The sequence below is a fragment of the Anas acuta genome, chromosome 1, assembly GCF_963932015.1.
Source record: "Anas acuta chromosome 1, bAnaAcu1.1, whole genome shotgun sequence".
NCBI classification, from domain to species: Eukaryota; Metazoa; Chordata; class Aves; order Anseriformes; family Anatidae; genus Anas; species Anas acuta.
Genome location: NC_088979.1, coordinates 14,539,763 through 14,557,422, shown reverse-complemented (window position 1 = coordinate 14,557,422; position 17,660 = coordinate 14,539,763). Strand labels below are relative to the sequence as shown.

At 39.6% G+C, this 17,660-nt stretch overlaps 1 protein-coding gene and 1 long non-coding RNA gene across 3 annotated transcripts in view; one reads left to right on the top strand and one right to left on the bottom strand.

The window, feature by feature from the left end:
- Positions 1-5,372, bottom strand: part of CFAP300 (cilia and flagella associated protein 300) — a 22,178-nt gene extending 16,806 nt beyond the window's left edge. Inside the window, exons 1-3 of the mRNA XM_068669995.1 lie at positions 4,765-5,372; positions 4,252-4,333; positions 2,546-2,618 (exon numbers count right to left, since the gene is read on the bottom strand). Of these exons, the coding sequence (XP_068526096.1) occupies positions 2,546-2,618; positions 4,252-4,333; positions 4,765-4,874 (265 nt within the window). The 5' untranslated portion in view covers positions 4,875-5,372. The remainder of the gene's footprint in view (positions 1-2,545; positions 2,619-4,251; positions 4,334-4,764) is intronic.
- On the top strand, positions 1,170-17,660 carry LOC137849880 (uncharacterized). Of its 2 annotated transcripts, XR_011092125.1 has the most exons (4): positions 1,170-1,300; positions 7,462-7,621; positions 14,118-14,295; positions 16,107-17,660. It is a non-coding gene; the product is annotated as an uncharacterized lncRNA (long non-coding RNA). The 2 variants fall into 2 exon arrangements; XR_011092128.1 differs by lacking the exon at positions 7,462-7,621 and having other exon boundaries at positions 1,180-1,300; positions 16,107-17,659.

Sequence of the window (17,660 nt, the reverse complement as noted above, 5' to 3'; positions counted from 1 at the left end):
CTTCTATTTTAGAAGTATGAAAGTAAGAGATGAAGGGAGCTTAAAACACGTGACAGAACTGTCAGGTACTCTGTTAGGAAGTCAGGAGGAGGGGAAAAAATCCATCCCTACTGCAGTAAGTTAACAAGTGTGGTGTAAGAAGAGGTAATAAAGCATATCTAATCAAAAGAAACAGAGGAGAGAATATGCTTATGTATAGTTTACCTAAAAAGTTGTATTTCGAGTAATGTTAAAACTGGAGTACTTAAGACAATGAATTATTGTGGGATTCTACTGGGAATTCCAGCATGTGGGGGAGCTGGGAAGAGAGGGACATTTTACACTCCTTGATGCTGACTGGGGATATTATGTCTGATAAAATTAAGGTGAGGATGAAAAGCAGAAAAGAGAAACAAACACTGAGATTAAACAAAAAAAAAAAGCAATAAAGCCATAAAAGCAGTAAAACTTAGAGAGACAGATTTTACAGAAAGGAGATAGACAACTAATAGAAAAGAGGTGGAGATAAATATGAAAGTGAAACCATAACCACTGAATTCAAAAGGAAAATAAACTCTTAGTAAGAAGGTAAAAGAGGACTGCAGCCTGGAAAACAAAACAAAACAAAACAAAACAAAACAAAACAAAAAAACTCTAAAATATTATATTGAAGTTTTAAACAAAGCTGACAGGGTCTACAAATACTTTCTGTCCAAGTTCATGCTGGAGGAAGGAGGAAGATTTAAGAACCTATCTAAACTCCACTTTATATTATGGATCATCCCCTAAAAAAAAATAAAAAAAATAATAAAAAAATCTACATTTTGGTTTGCTAAAGAATAAATAATAAATGCAGTATTAGAATCAATAAAGATTATGTAATTTTCTTCAGGTTAAAAAAAAAAATCAAACAAAAACACTACTAGTAGTTTAATTCAGGAACAGAAACTTGTTTTTAAAAGTTACTCCACAGTGACAAGTAACTTGTATGTCTGGATTAGTATTTTAAAGTGTCTGAAGAAGGAAATACTAGATGATTTTGTACCTCCTCCCACTCAAAGCTAATTCTTACTATATTTTCAAAAAATGCACATGAAGACTAACTATAGAAAAATGTGCCAACATTCCTCACCAAAAATAGGCAAAGAATGGGAAGATGAAATTTTAAGAGCAAATGGGGTATACCAGCTGTTCAGGATTTAAAAAGGGAACCCTTCCAGTCCTCAAAACAAAATGTATTACTTCTGTGCTGAGGAAGATTGAGCAGAATCAGGAGTTAAGCTGGGATCCTTGGCAAGTGACCCTCTGCTCTTAACATGAGGTATGTAACCTACTGACCTTCACTACAGGGACTGACAATTCATAGGCTAGACAGATAGCCGTAAAAGATTCTTGCCCAAAGCAGGAAAAGGTTCACCCAGGCTTTGAAATATATTTATCTTCTTTTTGCCAGAGTGAAAAAGAGGCTCCTAAAGGGGGACTTGACATTTTTTTTTGCATGTTTTTGCATGTTATATAATTCAATTGTTTTAACAGTGGGATAGTTTGGAAAATGGATTCTGCTGACAAACAGGTGTCAATGTCTACTGTCACTGTATATAGTGTGGAAAACCTATGCCAATTCCAGAGAGATGAAGTAGAAAAGCTAGAAAATTCCCAAAGCTCCATTAAATATTTACACATACTAAACTACTTGCAGACAAAACAAAAGAACTGAGGACTTCCCACAATACCCTTTTTAAGTATTCCTATTAAGGAGAATCACTTTGGAGATATCAGAGCTCACTTTATGTGCAAAATCCTACTACATTATCATATGTAGTTCCATGACATTTTATGTCTCATCACACAATAATTTAAAGAAAAAAGCAGTTTCAAAGTGTTGCCATAAAATCATGTGCTATTGGTCTTTCTTTGTCAGCATCTCACCTACATCTTCAGACAAAATCAAGCATTATGAGTGTATAATGATAGGGTAAACATCAACCTTATACCATGATGGCAACTACAGCAACATATCACATGGATCTCTCTTTGCACCCAGGTAATTTTTAATGTATGGATACAGCACACCCCAGAGCTTGTGTATATACGATATCTAATTTTCTGCTTCCTCTACTTTAATTTGTAACAGAGCAATAATCTCAATCTCTCCTAAATTAGGTAGCTACATACGTAGATAAGTGTCTTTCTCCAAATATTATCTAAGAATAAGGCATAATAATAATTCAGATTATTCAACTGAATAAATGGTTATGTCTGGATAATGATTAGGTTAACTGGATGTCACAGAGTTTAAAACCACCTCTAGTAGCTTGGCTTATGAATCAATGTGGGGCTCAGGAAAAAAAAAAAAAAAAAAAGTAAAATTTGTTAATTAAGCCTTTAAAAAAAATAAAATATTTTTCCTATTATTTAGTAAAAGAAGTCATTCTTTCATTCTTTAAAATATTTCAACCAGATGAAGGTACAGTATATGAACTCTTATCATTACAAAATAGTAAATTAAAATAAAACAGTTACAGAACAAACTTTTTTCTTTAAGATTAATTTATTCTAAATTTACCCAATGTAGTCCACTGTCCTGAAGGTGAGAGCAACTTTAAACTGGAGTTCACATTTGGATCATTAAAAAATGCCTAATATTCAAATAGAAGAATAAGAGTTAATTAGATCAAACATAAAATCGTTGTATACAGTGCCCTTGATATTTTCAAAATCAATTCTAAGGATCCAATTAGGAAGTGCATTCTGTATGACCTTTCACTTTGGATACCAAATTTCATACCATCAAATACATGTTTTTGTCACTTTGTGTTGCCATTATCTGGAAGACTCAGTATCTTCATAGACACCTACATATGCACTATGAAGTTCTTGCAGTTAAGAACTTACAGTCCAAGAACAGACAAAAAGAATTAATGAAATCACTGGAGGTGCAGAAGGAAAATGACATGTAACAATTCTACCTCTGCATGCAATGTTGTTGAGATAAAAAATGAAATGCTAAAATTTACATTTTGTAAATAAAGTGAAGTTTTGACAAGTGTAGATAGGTAGAAATTATTAAATTGATACAGAAGAAATCCATAGGTTATTGAAGGAATGGAAAAAATGTCCTGCAGTTAGATCTGCTGTATTCCATCTTATTAATTTATCAGTAAAAAGTGCATAGTGATGTTGATAGTTGACAAGTTTAAATGATATATAAGTCAGTTAAGAAAACGCAACCTAATGTATACACATACCACCAGAGTGAATAATCACTGAACAAGCTGCTAAGGAAAATGATGGATTTTTCAATGTCTGCATCACCAAATCTCATTATCACCTCTCTGAGACATAGAGAGATCAGACTGTGTAAAGTAATGCTCGCCTCATCCTCCATTAATTCACAGCTACTTGGAGTTCATCACTTCTTAGTGATACTTTTACATTTTTAATTCAAAGGAGACAAGCATTGAGAACCTAAATGCATAATTAACAAAGTAAAACTTTTTTACAACTTCAATAATTTGAGATGTTTTCAGTGGGAGATGAAATATTACTGTATTTTTATGTGTATTCCTTTAAAATACCAAGAGGTTCAATTCTTCATCCAAGATAACAATATAAAATACACCTACGGCAAATAAAAAAAGTTTTTTGTCATTGTTGTTGTTTTGATTGTTTTTTAAAACAGAGTTGAAGACCATGCTGTTTTCAAAACCACAGATGATCATTTTTTTCCACCTGCAAACAGATGAACAGATTTGACTTTGCAGACAATATAAGTCAAGGTCACAAAATCAGTGTGAGAGATGAGTCTCAAAAAGCTGAGAGCCCACAATTCCAGTATAAGCAATGGTATCCAGTAAATTTAAAAATGATGCACTTTCAGATACGTGGTGCTTATGCATGTGTAATTATACTGTATATTTACTGTGATAACGCAGTAATAGCTCTAAGCTAACAGTACAAACGGCATGTATAAAGTCCTAGGTGGACTTCCCAACATTAAGAGTGGTGGCCAAAATCAGTATCCATCTCAGATTCCCATTCTCAGGCTTGAACAATTAAATTGTTCTATCTTAAAACAGTATCAAGTTTCTATACTATAGACTGAGATACTTCCAGTAGGCAATACAGTTAACCCACAAGACAAGGTTAGAGCACCATACCTAAATTACCTACTTTCAAAGTGAGCAAATAACACATTAACATTGCTCCAGTGTTTTCCATCATTTAGGTTTCCAGTATATATAATTTCAAATACAAAGGACTTAAAACTACCCAAACAAATTCATCCTTCTGATAGGGCTTAAACTGCTGGTCAAAACTGAACGCTTGAGCCGTGATCCTGCCGTGCATGGACCTGAAACGGAGAAATGAGAAGCAACAGGTATTGCATGTGCAGTAGGTACTTACTCACTGTGCACATTTGCCTAGACACACTACATGAGGTCCCTCTCAGACCAGTGCCTACACTGTTGTGGTGTGTTTTTTTTTTTCTGTCTTTTATCCACACACATACACACACACACAGCGCTCCGTGGAGGGCTGGGGAAACACAGCTGTGGAGATGCAAGAGACCGGGGCTGAGGCTGGAAGACAAGGATCAACACCTTTCGCCTCAGAACAAGCGCTTTGTACCGCCAGAAAATACTGAAAATACTGAGGAGACTTCCAAGTATATAATAACATGGGGAGGGGGCACCCGGACCCGCCGCCGGTTCATATCGAGAGCTCTGCTTCTTCCTTCCCTCTCAACCTCCCCCGGGGGGCAGCGGGCTTCCCCACGCCCACCACTTGAGGAGCCGGTCCCGAATGTCGCTGTTCTGCAGGCAGGGGAAGGCTTTCTGTGGCAGCAGACGGAAAGCGAAGCCCTCCGAGCCCCGCCGCTCCCCGGCCGCCATCTCACAGCGCCGCCACCTCAGCGGTTGCCTCGGTAACGGCGCGGCGCGGGCGGTGCGGCCCCGGCTCGCTCCCGCCGCGGGGCCCGGACCCGCTCAAAAAGGTTCCGCCGCCTCGTCCTGCACCGCCAGGGCCCAACTTCTGACAGGATTTCTGTGGTTCTCATAAAGAAAATACTCTAATTAAACATCAACCCGCTCCCTCCTTCCCTCTGCTCCTATCCATGCGCTGGAAAAAATCAGGCTTGCCGAAGGAGAGCCTGTGCATGCCCGGGAGTGGGACCACCGCTGTTGGCTGAGCCAACGCCACCCGGTCATGCCAAAAGTGAATTACGAAACGCCCAAAGTTATGAATTATGAAGCTGTAATGAATCAGGGCTGCTTCTTACTTCCCAAAGTGTTGACCCATGGGGAAATCCTGAGGTTGTGCTTCCAGGCTTTTCCCAGTGGAAAATTTGAGGAAAGTATGTTGTCACTTAAGGAAGTTATTTGTAAAAGCCCAGTAAAGCGAGAGACGCATTGCAAAATCTCGGAAATTTCCTGCCCTTTTCAGGGACAGCAGCAAGAGCAGAAGGCTGCTGCCTTATGCTACATCCCCTAACAATCCACCCTGGCTCCAAAAACAGCAATGGTCTCCAAAAATGTCATCTCCCCATTAATCTGCTCCTTTGGTTAACCAGCAGACCCGTTTATATGTAAGAAGTTTAGCAGTAGCTTTGTTTGTTTCTAATATTGTTTATTTCTTTTGTTTCCTAAAAAAAAAAATAAAATAAAAATTAAAAAAAATCCCTGAAGCTGAATTGTGTCTGATTTGAGGGGAAAGCAGAGCACAAAGATGCAGCGTGTGCTGGGGGCAGAGCAGAGAACAGAGATAAAACCACTGGCATTGGCCCTGGAAAGACATCCCACAGATTCAACTCTGGGATTAATATAAAAATGATTTTTATCGTGGGATAAAACAAAACAAAACAAAACAACAACAACAAAACAAACATGCCTTTCTACTTAGTACTTAAATATGATCAAAAACGGTGACACCTGAAACAAATAATTATAACCTTATTCTCAACACTTCTCCACCTACTCCAGTGCTACCTCATCTGGTGAATTCCTCTTGCCACTAATATTACCAGCCAGAGATTAAATAGCCCAAGTGAAAGAACTGGTTTGGGCAGGGAGTGATGTGTAGCAACAACTACCAAACACACATTCTGAATTTCAAGTTGTGTAGACTCAAATATAGATTTTTTTAAAAAAAAAAAAAGTGAAACTTTAGGTCCTAGACTTCTGGGAGAAAATAAATAAATAAATAAATAAATAAATACAAGAACACTGGCTTTAGTGAAGATTTTCTCTGATTCAAATGTCGAATCAACAACTGTATGCTCAAATCCCACTGAAATCAAGAGTGTTTAAATGCTTTGATGAATCAGAGGTAAGGAAATGAGTAAGGACTTCAGAACTGGCTCAGGAGGATCAGGACAGGAAGCTCTAAGCTACTGAATTAATGTCTTTAATGTTGTGTAATGTACCTGTCGTAGTTTTGTAATTCAACATTTCCAATTTTAAGCACTTTACAGCAGTAGAAGTTAGATTGGGACTTGGAATTTGAGTACTGGCTTCATCTTGTGCTGTCATTCACAACAACACAAAGTAGATAGTCGAAGTCTTAAACATGAACATTTAACTTTTTTTTTTAAGTTCATGCTGCTAAGGATTTTATGGTCTCAGGGAAGATATTTTGAGGGCGAAAATATGTTTTTCTGCTGCAGAATGAAGTCTTGTAAGTAATATACTATTAAGCAATAGTAGTGCCTCAGTCTTTGCCAGACCTATTTTCAGTATTGTTTGTTTTTCATGTATTTACTTACACATGATTTTGAAGAGTTTTACAGTCCTGAATAAACCACGGTCTTTAAGTGCAAAGCAAACAAACCAGCCTTTCCATGGCAAACAAAAATCAAATTACAGAGGACCAGCCCTGTTGCACCTTTGCAAAGTGCATCAGTCTTTGAGGCAAAGGTCAGCTGTTGGTGGAACAGCAGCTGGTTCCAGGCAGGGAGGCGGCAAAGAACCCAAAGAACCCGAGCAGCAGCTCTGCCCTGCTGGCAGAAGTCTTCAACATCACTGAGGGATGGTTAATCTGCACAAATTAGTGAAAGAGAGGAGGAAAGGGATAATTATGAGCATACATTTGTGAAAGAATTAAGTCTTTCCAGTATTAAAATCACTGAATCATACAATGGTTAAGGTTGGAAGGGACCTTTGAAGGCCATCTGGTCAAACTGCCTGCTCAAGCAGAGACATCTAAAGCAGCTTGCTTGGCACTGCGTAAAGACAGCTTTTGAAGATCTCCAAGGAGGAGACTCCACAACCTCTCTGGGCAACCTGTGCCAGTGCTCCCACACCCACACAGCACAGAAGAGCTGCCTGGTGCTCAGACAGAACCTCTTGTGTTCCAGTTTGTGCTCATTACCTCTTGTTCTGGCACGGACACCACTGAAAACAGCCTGGCTTTGTCCTCTTTGCACCCTCTTTTCAGGTATTTATAGACATTAATGAGATCCTCCCTCTTCTTTTTCTCCTCCAGGCTGAACAGTCCCAGCTCTCTCAGCCTGTCCTCAGAAAGGGTGCTGCAGTGCTTTCCTTATCTAGGTGGCCCTCCCTTGGACTCTCTCCAGTACGTCCATGTCTCTTTTGTACCTGTGTATGTATGTGCAAAACTGGACACGGGAAGAGTCTGACTGAGAGTAAGTTACAGGCCAGATCCTGCATCTTGTTTGTGCTGTGGTCAGAACAGGAGGCACTATGTATGATATGACGGTGCCTTCCAGCATCAGCAGAAGACTTACAGGATATCAACATCCATCTCTAGGTACTTGGACTGATAAAAAACACCAGACTCACAAGTCCATGAGACAGACAGAAGAGAAAGGGCTCAATATCATGGGAGTTAATTAAAATTACCAATAACTTAGCAAATAGGAAAGGCTATGACATGTCTGAACTCTCCCTTTACTCCACCTTCACACCAACTTCTGCCCTTCAGTAGTGCAAAGGTGCAAGGCAGGAGTCCCTGTCCCCTCCAGAGCCAGGCTGAGGAAGACAGACAACAACACCTCTGCTTGCAGATAAATGCCACAGGTTTTCTTTCAAAACACAACCCAAGAGCTCAAAGTGGCCACCTTCATACAGTGTGACTAGAGCTCTCACCCAGAAAGAGGGAGATCTGCATTTTAGCCTTTTCAGGATGAGAAGGTCCAAGTTCACTGCTCCTAACTGCTTCGGCTACTGGGGTTGGTGTCGTGTCCCCTGTCCTAACAAACTTATTTCTGGGTAACAGTGTCAGGACCTCGGGTGAGGTGCAGAGACTTGGCAACACACTTTTCCCCAGTGATGTGCCTGCCTGCACTCAAGGCCAGCTCTGCAGTAACCTTGGGTCAGGCAGCTGCAAGAGCTGTGAGGTGCCTCAATGGGAGCCTGGTCCTCTTGGTTTGGGAACTCCATTATCAGCCCTACCTCTTGCCTTTGCTCCTTCCTGGATCTGTGTGGATGGCATGCCTGTGCCTGGCTGTGAACCTCACCCATCCTGAGCCTGACCTCAAGCTCAATCCGTCTTGTCACTACAGGCTTGCCTGGTGACCTGAACTCGTGGTTGAATCTGGTCACTGCCACCGGACCTGCTTTGCAGTTCTGGCTGGGGTGCTGTGAGACTGGGCAGTGCCAGGGAAGGCTCTGCCCTGCTGGCCTTATCATCACCCGCAGCTCTCAGCTCATCCCCCTTTACAAAGCAGCCCAGTCTCATCTCCCTGACACACGGGACAGGGTGAAAAGATGGTTATGTTTATGCTAGATTTGTCCGTGTTGCCTGTTTTAGTTTAATCAAGAGACTGTTACATTAATAACCTCCAAAGAACTTGTGTATATTGCTTTATATATGCACTGCAGCCAATTATGAAGCTTAATTCAAAAAGCAGTCCCAAAATAGAAAATTTACAGTTTGCATCATAAAAAGTATTTAGAGATAAGTAGTAAAAGAAAACATGTGAGGCTAAATACCAAAAGTGAGTGTAGGCATCAAAGCAACAAGCATTGAAATGCCTACATTTTCTTTGCTCCTTGAAAAAGAAATATGAGATGCCTGGAGAAGCGTAATAAGAATTAGAGTGAGGCCCAGGAAACCCAGCACAGTGTGTGTGACACCATCCAGGCCTACCAAGGAAGAGAAGTTTCCTCAAAGGAGGAAACAAAAAAAAGATCAGACGCTCTCATCTCATCTCCCCTTTACAATTTACATACTCCCCTGGAAATTCACTGCCTTAAAGCTCTCCCTTGAAGGCTGGTTTCTAAACACCCTTTTTAAAATCAGACATATGTTACAGTTTCTTTTAAACCACCAAGAAAATAAAAGGGTTCCGAGTTGCTGTTCCGCTTTTTGAGCAATACAGGAGTTGTTCGTATGCACAAGTAGGAACTGGGATGCCCAGTTCCAAATTCATCCACTACCCCTTTCTTCTACGAATGCAAGCCAAGAACATAGCTCACACACAAAGTTTTCAGTCACTGTTTACATACAAAGGCTTACAATGGATCTGGGTAATTGTATCTCAGAAACCATTTCTCCATGTAGAAAATAACATTTGACTATAGTAGTTAGAGAAAACAAACTTGAATTTGTCTCTATAACTTCTTGACTGGGGCACTTAGCAGGAAGGGGTCAATTCTGGGGCCTGTCCAAGTGCTAAGGATCTTATTACTTTGATTCAGTGACTGCCTAGCTAATATGAAATATTGAAGTAATCTTGGATTTAGACGTGAAAATTCTTCAGCAATACTATTTTAAACTCTTCTTATTGCTCCTTTTTTTTTTTTTCTTTGTTGGTTTGTTTCTTTTTTAGTATTTATAGACAAGGTAGTAATTGTGTAGCCATACTGTAAGGTGTTTTGTTAGTCTCCCAAGAGAGTTTTTACAGATATGTTAAGAATTACATTTTGCCTATGGATATGCTTTTGTCCTGACTGATTTCTGATACTCACATCTTCCCATTTGAAAACAGATTGTCTCTATATTGTTAACAAGTTTTCCATACTTTTAAAAGTGTAACATTTAATCTCCTTTCTACCTGCATGAACACAGCAGTACCAGGCTATGGGACGTGCTGCTTTTCTCTGGGCAGTGATCAGGGTACTTGTAGGAGTTACTGATGTTCTGGATGCTGGAGGCTTGACTCAGTTGCTTGATCCCTCAAGGGACTGCAACATCTCCATTGGGCTGTCAGATATGACAAAAGACCTAGGGGACAACTGTGCTCCTCCAGTCTGGTGACTGGAGGTTGGGTGGGCATTTCAAATGGCACTGGGTCTAGAGATGAGAGCTAAGACCTGGAGGTGTGTTTCAGCTTTGGAGGTGTAATTTGAGGTGTCTACTTGTTAGCACTTACAGGCCAGCAAAGCTTCCATTATCATCAGGGGAGATCAAGATCTCAATTTAATTGCATAGAGAGACATTTCAGATGCCCAAGGTATCCTTCAGATTGCCCTAGATATTCCTTTTCTGATTTTCTGGAATGGCAGCTAGAGTCTGTGTGTGCTCCAAGTAATGATATATCTGCCAGATCCTTAAAGGGAAGCTCTGCTTTGTCTCAGGTGGAACTAGGTGCTCATGTGTAGGCTGCTGAATTGAGTCCCAAGTCAGTGCTGCCCTTAGAGTTTACAGACTTAATCAGCTGATGAAACATCTACCAAATTGTGAGCTAAAAAGCATTCTAAACTCCATACTTCAACTGTCTTGAATGTGATATAAATACGAGTATGATGGCATGAATGCCTACTGTTCACATGAGGTATATACATCTACCCAACGTGCCCCTAAAGTAAGGGTTCAGGGATCAGCTCCAGGTGTGGAGGTGCTGGCTGAGTGACTGAAAAAAAAACACGCCTGTCCTTCCTATCACAAATGCATTTAATCTCCCTCCCAGCTCCGTACACCTTATTCTCCACCTATGCTCTTTCTTGATAAAGGATCTAAGACTGCTATCTATTATCTACCCCAACAGTGTTTTGCACATCCCAGCTTAGCCCCACTCCCCCGTACCTACGAGTGAATGACAGAGCTATCTCCAGGATCCCAGTTCCTGTGCTCCTGCCCTCGCACTGTTGGCACATCCATCCTACCCAGCCTTGAGCTACTTTGTCTCTTCTCCTCCCACTCACCCTCAGGAAGCTTTGCACCCTATGTTGCTTTCTGTGCCACACCATTCATGTTTTACAGCTTCTTCATTATAAATAACAACGTCACCCAGTTGTTTATATTTAAAATTATTCTTTTCGCATTTTTTTTTTTGTGTTTGACTACTGAATTTAAAATTAGTTACTCTATTTATTTTGACACTTACTTTGTTACATCATTCACGCTGATATTCCTTGGCTTTCCTTCTCATTGAATGGGGTTTTCTAGGGGTTCCATTTCTGGATTATCACATCCAAAATTCAGCGAGTACTGAGGGGTTAACAAGGTGTGATACCACATTTGAGGAGATTATAAAAAGTTTCAGCAGGGAAAAGAAAAGCTTCATTTCAAAAGGAAAATGTGTGTAGTTTTCCAGCAGGGCATGTTTACAATATAAATATATATATATATATTTAGAGTGACTTAGAAGAAATCTGTGTGTGCTGAAATTAGCAAACAACAAGCGAGGGCTTGCCTGCAGTGTTGCTTTTACACTGACAGGGGTAAGTCAGTGACAAATCTCAGCATAGCTTGACATGGATCATTTGAAATCAGCATGCTTCGTACCCACAGAGACCTTGAATTCTCTCCTGCAGTGCATGTGAGCTCAGTGTTTACAAATGCATCTCATGTATGCAAGCTACTCATCAATATATTTTGCTTTGAAAAAATTACCTGGTGAAAAATCAGGGTGGTCTCCACTGCAGTAAAAGTCAAAAGCTATGAAGGGTTAAACCTGACTGCATTTTTTTTTTTTCTCGTTGAGAGGGTGGGGTTATAGCAATAGGGGAAGCTATAAACATGTAAGATTTGGAATGTAGCACTGTTGCCTAACAAGACCTCTGTCTTTGACATTAAATTCAGTCTTTTTCAGGGCTGGCAGGCAAAGCAAGTTCTATTGCTCTTTTAAAAGCTGGGTAAGAGGTCATGTGACTGTTTTGCTTTCATAAAAATAGCTTTTATTGCAAAATCCAGTTTCCTTTGTCTACTGTTTATACTGTTTAAACAAAGTTTATAAAGCAGTGTAAAATAAGGTACCCAAATGTCATCGTCCATTCAGTCTGACGAGCATCCTTCATTGCGTAATCATGAATCTTAACCTAGGCCATCTGAGAGGCTGGCAATCTAAACCCTCAAACAGACTGGGAGGGTGGAGAAACTGCTCTGTTTTCAGTTCTGTTTACTAAAATGGTGAGGTCTTTGCTGAACTGCCATATTTGTTGTCTGACCTTTGTGAAATGCCTTATGTGTGGGGTTTTATTTTAAATGTTTTAGTCTAAATTCCTATGCAGATTTGTTTCTTGCTATTGTTTCTGATGGTGTAAGGAAATCTCTTCTATTCTTCTTAGAAAGGGGAGGGAAAGACAGTCTCCAGTATGGACTGCATCTTCTGGGCTTTGGAAAACTGCAGTCAGTTCCCAATGTGACCACAAAGTTTCTATTGCGATTTAAGCAAGCAATTTAGCACTAGATCCACAAAGGACATAGAAGGTAGCGTTGTTGGGCTGAGATGCCTATCAAGATCCAGATTCTTGATTACATGTCTGGTCTGCTACCACAAAATATGAAGAGATCCTTCCCCCCCCCCCCCAAAAAAAAAAAAAAAAAGTGGCAAAAAGCCACCTAAACTTGCCAAAAGGAAACAGCATAAGACAAAAGGAGAAGTTCCATGTGAATTAGGAGAACTGAGACATGCCCTTGAATTGAAGTCTCCTTCCAGTAACTCTAGATTCATTCTTACACTCTTCAGTCCAACCCGTATTACATTTCTACACAAAAGAGACAATTTCAACAGTGAGGCTAACAGAGATTGGTGCTATAGTGCCCTCTGATCTGGAAGTTATCAAAGGCGATGTATAGATACGTATTTCCCCCATAGGTAAAGTCCAGCCTTCATCCACGTGGATGAAAGGGTAATGCAGACGCTGGCTGTCTTGGTTCGTGTAGGATTCTGTCTACCGGGACAGCAATGGGAGTGCTTACTGAAGCGAGCTCAGGAAGTCACATAAAAGAGGACAGTTTGCACCATGGGTCCTGATGGTATTTAGGTATAAGACAGGTATTTAACTGTTCCATAAAGTCAAGCCCGAGGTTGTTGTAGGCTTGTCCAGAAAAAGAAAGAAAATACAACACCAAGAACAAAAAAAGTCATTTGGAGGGAGGGGAAATCTTTCTTCTTTTGAAATTTTCCAATCGCTTTGCTGTTTTCTCCACAATTATGACTTCTGCAGGAGCCAATAGACTATCAACCAAGACTTTTATTTCTAGTTATAATGCCAGCACCTCCTGGACTGTAAAAGGCAGAGGAAGAGAGATGTTTCATGCAATTCACCCTGCTCAAAGTGAGATTAAGATTCTGCCAGAGAACTGGTGATAATGAGTTCTATCATGCACTGGGACTGTCCTTGGTCACCTCTACAAATTCAACCCTAGGATAGACAAACATGTCTAAGGACGTAGGGATAATAAACACCTGGGAACAGACTGGCACCCATGTAAATGTCTGAAGGAAAAGATGCTTGTCATTCTTCTCAACCTAAGAGACAGGCTAGAGCAATCAGGACTAATTGAAGAGTGAGGGTAGCCTTTCAAAGGTGTCTGTTTTGGATGAGTTAGGGCAGCACAGCCTGAAGTCAACAAGTATAGGGTCAATGTAGGAAAGACTGGTGTTGTCAAAACAGAACCATCAAACAGTTTGAAAAAAACTTGACATTTCTGTATTTTCTACCAAAAGGAACAAACAAACAAACAAACAAAAACATTCTAAGGATTTTGGAAAAAAAAACGTAAAAAAAAAAAAAAAAAAAAAAAAAAAAAAAAAAGGTAACCATTTCAGTTGGATTTCCAGGAATCATGAGGTTAATTCTCTTTACAAACTCCTCCTCCTGGATCAATTGGTGTTTTTCTTTTCTATTTTCTATTCTAAGCTGCTGTTTGATTTTCTGTGCAGTGTTAGTGGTCTCATGATCGTAGTATGCCTCAGAAACTATGCTGAATGAAACAATTCCTCTCCCCAGTCCCATGTCCAAGTCTGCAAGAAGAGTGTGGAACTCTGGCTTACAGATGTGAATTGTGTGGCCTAAATCTTGTGCATGTCCTCTGGAAAGGAAACAAATGAGAGAGCTCACCACTTTGTCTACAGATGCCAATTACATAAGAAGATACGTACACTGGTTTACTTCAGTAATTTATCTGGTGAGAATAAATTTCCACGTGTAAAACAAATGATCAAAAAGGCTGAAAATCCACAGTAATATACCAGGATAATATATTATACAGGTGCATGGATTCTTCTAAATTCTGTCCTTGTACTATTTTCCTCACCTGGTGTATCCCCCTCCTTTCATTCCTTGTGTCTTTCAAATCATACTGTGCAGTTAGTGTGTCAGCATCAGTCCCACCCTTTGACTCCATTCTGAAAGGACCAGTATAAAAGAAATGAGCTTCCTCTTAGCCTTCCAAATAAGTGATTATGGCTCAGTCACTAAAGCACTACTGTCTCAGTGAGGAAATGACATACTCCTTCTAAGACACAGGCACAAGCTAGGTAAGAGTCTCCCATGTTTCTTAATCTGCACAGTATCATTTGAATAAAATCATATGCAGATGCTGTCTTAAAGTTTTTCCAAGAATATATTTCTTCTAATTGGAATAATAACAAGAAAAAATGAGCCAGAAACTATGAAAATTGATGAAAACCAATCAGTTCTATCCCCTGCAAAAGAAGATGGGATTGTTCTTCCTGTTCATCTGACATGGTGAAGAATAGAGAATCTGGTTTTATTCCTTAGGAACAAGTCCAAAAGAGAAGTGGCAACATTTTACTTTCAATTACAGTATTTTCTGTATTTCAGTTTCTAAAATAAAATTCTCCTTGCTAAAGGTTAAGCTAAGAAGTGATAGATAAAGGTTTCAACATACAAACTTATCAAAAGCAGAAGTCCCGGCAGAAAGACGTGATGCCTTTTCCTTCTGAAGGATTCTTGATTTACCATGCCCAGGCTGACTCCCAGAGGATCGTTGCCATTTTCTCTGAAGTTTCAGTTGTCTTCCTAATCAAGCTGTAGTTCATCTGAGGAATATTTAGACTAGAGTGGTAAATGTTTGGGTATTAAAACCATTTTAGAAAAAAAAAAATGGATCAGGGAAGAAACATTTGGAGAAATTATTTATACAACAATAGACCAAGAAATCCTTGCCAAAAATAGACTGGTTGTTCTAGGCATGTGCATACAGTAAAATACTTTGTAATCTGAAGAAGGGGTGTTAAGGGTTTTCAAGCCCGTAAGCAAGACACAACAAATACTTGCTGAGAGTAGCACCTCTCCTATAAAGAAAGACTGAGAGAGCTGGGGATGTTCAGCCTGAAAAGGAGAAGGCTCTGGGGAGACTCACTGCAGCCTTTTAATGCTTAAAGGGGGCTTACTAAAAAGATGGAGGGCAACTTTTTACTTGGGCAGATAATGATAGGACAAGGGGGAATGGTTTTAAACTGAAAGAGGGAAGATTTAGATAGGTAGGGAGGGAATTCTTCACTCAGAAGGTGATGAGGCCCTGGCACAAGTTGCACAGAGAAGCTGTGGATGCCCCATCCCTGGAGGTGTTCAAGGCCAGGCTGGATGGGGCTTTGGGCAACCTGGTCTGGTGGGAGGTGTCCCTGGCCATGGCAGGGGAATGGTGGAATTAGATGATCATTAAGGTCTCTTCCATCCCAAGCCATTCTATGATTCTGTGATTCTATGAGGTAGGGAAAATCCAAGTTTGGAGTTGGCTATAAGGTCTTTAAAGCTTTTTTTTTTTTTTTTTTCTTTATCTCTTCTCCCTTGAAAAGTAAATTTAAGTTAATTCATAAACAAATTTCATTACTATGGGATTTTTGTTTGTTTTAATGTGGCCTTCTTTCTCTTTCTCTCTTTTTTTTTTTTCCTTTTTTTTTTTCCTTTTTTTTTTTTTTTTTTTCCCTTCTCTTTTGTTTCCTTGCTAACACCTTCTCTTCTCAATTTCAGGTTCCTGAAAATGTTTCAGATGCTACAGTTGTTGGAGTTGTGCCTTTTAATTCAAGAGCAAAAGGATTGGAGTTTTACATACTATTCATACGTGAATATCTTCAGATGTAGATACATCACTCGTGGTGGATAAATGGGTTTTCAATCTTCGGACATAATTTTTAAGAACACAGTTTTTCAAGTTAGATTTAGAACACACATTCAGTGTTAATAAGGGAATAGCAAAGTATTCCAGGAATAAAAAAAAAAAAAAAGGAAGCAAATATTATAGCCATATTCACATCCTCATATTTGTCTTAAATTAGATCAATAGTTCCAAATATCCCGTGAACTGTAGTTCTATCAAATCTGTAAGATAAACTTGATTAAGTTGGAAGAACTGAAGATTGTTTTAGGTGTGTAAGGAGGCTTTTATATTCAAATGTTGACAGAAAAACGTCAAATGCATTGGCATCTGGTTCACTGAGGAAATTGAAAACATAGTCGAAGTTAACTTATCCCCATTCATTATGCAGTTAGCAAGCAACTTAAAAGGTTGGCAAGCTCTACCTCTTTCCCTCTGGGGAAAAATAAACATAAACTTAAAGTGAATGCACTTCCTAGGATCCTGTTTATTTTAAGTGTCCTCTTCATTCCAGATTCTTATTTTACCAAAATCAGCATGCTGAATACCTCTTAGTGAAGCATTGATTGTAAACCTGTACTCTCCTCACAATATTATCAGAACGGACAGATTTCTCAAACCCTTGTCCTATCACCCTACAAAAACTCTCAGTTAGACAATACAACTGTGTGATTTGTGGGTAAGGCAGTGTTAAGAGCCCTAAATTGGCATTAAATGGAATAGGGATTGTTTGCTCCTTTTCATCTCATTGAACATACAGACTGTTGGGCTGTGTTTATACTGCTAAGTTGATTCAAGCCTTGGGGCTGAATAGTGCTGACTGGCTGTGCATCCCCACTCTGCAAGGTCAACTCCCTCTAGAACTGACTTTTATTGAAAACTGGCGTGGCCCACAACAGAGTGAAGGAGAGCGCTAAGAATTAAGCAATAGGACAATAAGTGTGAATGTCTGAGCTCATTCCTTGTTCCTTGTTTGTTTAGATATGCCCTAAAGAAAAATAAATAAAAAAAAAAAATCCAGTTGCTGTGAAAACTTAAAAACAAGTCACCAGGCTAACAGTGATGATGAACACATTAGAAGATGTATTATGACTCTATAGGAGTAAGTGTCACAGTCTAGAAAGAGGGTTCCTCCCTGGTATTCTCAGTAATATTCATGTTCAGAGAAGCAAAACAGAGACCTGCTTCTCAAGATCATGGTCACAGCAGTCATGGATCATGATGAACTCCACTGCAGCACTTCTTGCAAGGATCACAACACATCTTGTTACAGCCAAAGCAGCAGTGCCTGGCTGCACCCAAAGGCTGGTTACCCCTCCTGCATGTATGCATGCCCACAGACATACACACATGGGAGACAAAACTCATGCATATATACACATATACAATTTACACATACGTAGATATGAAATAGAACCATCACTGCTCTC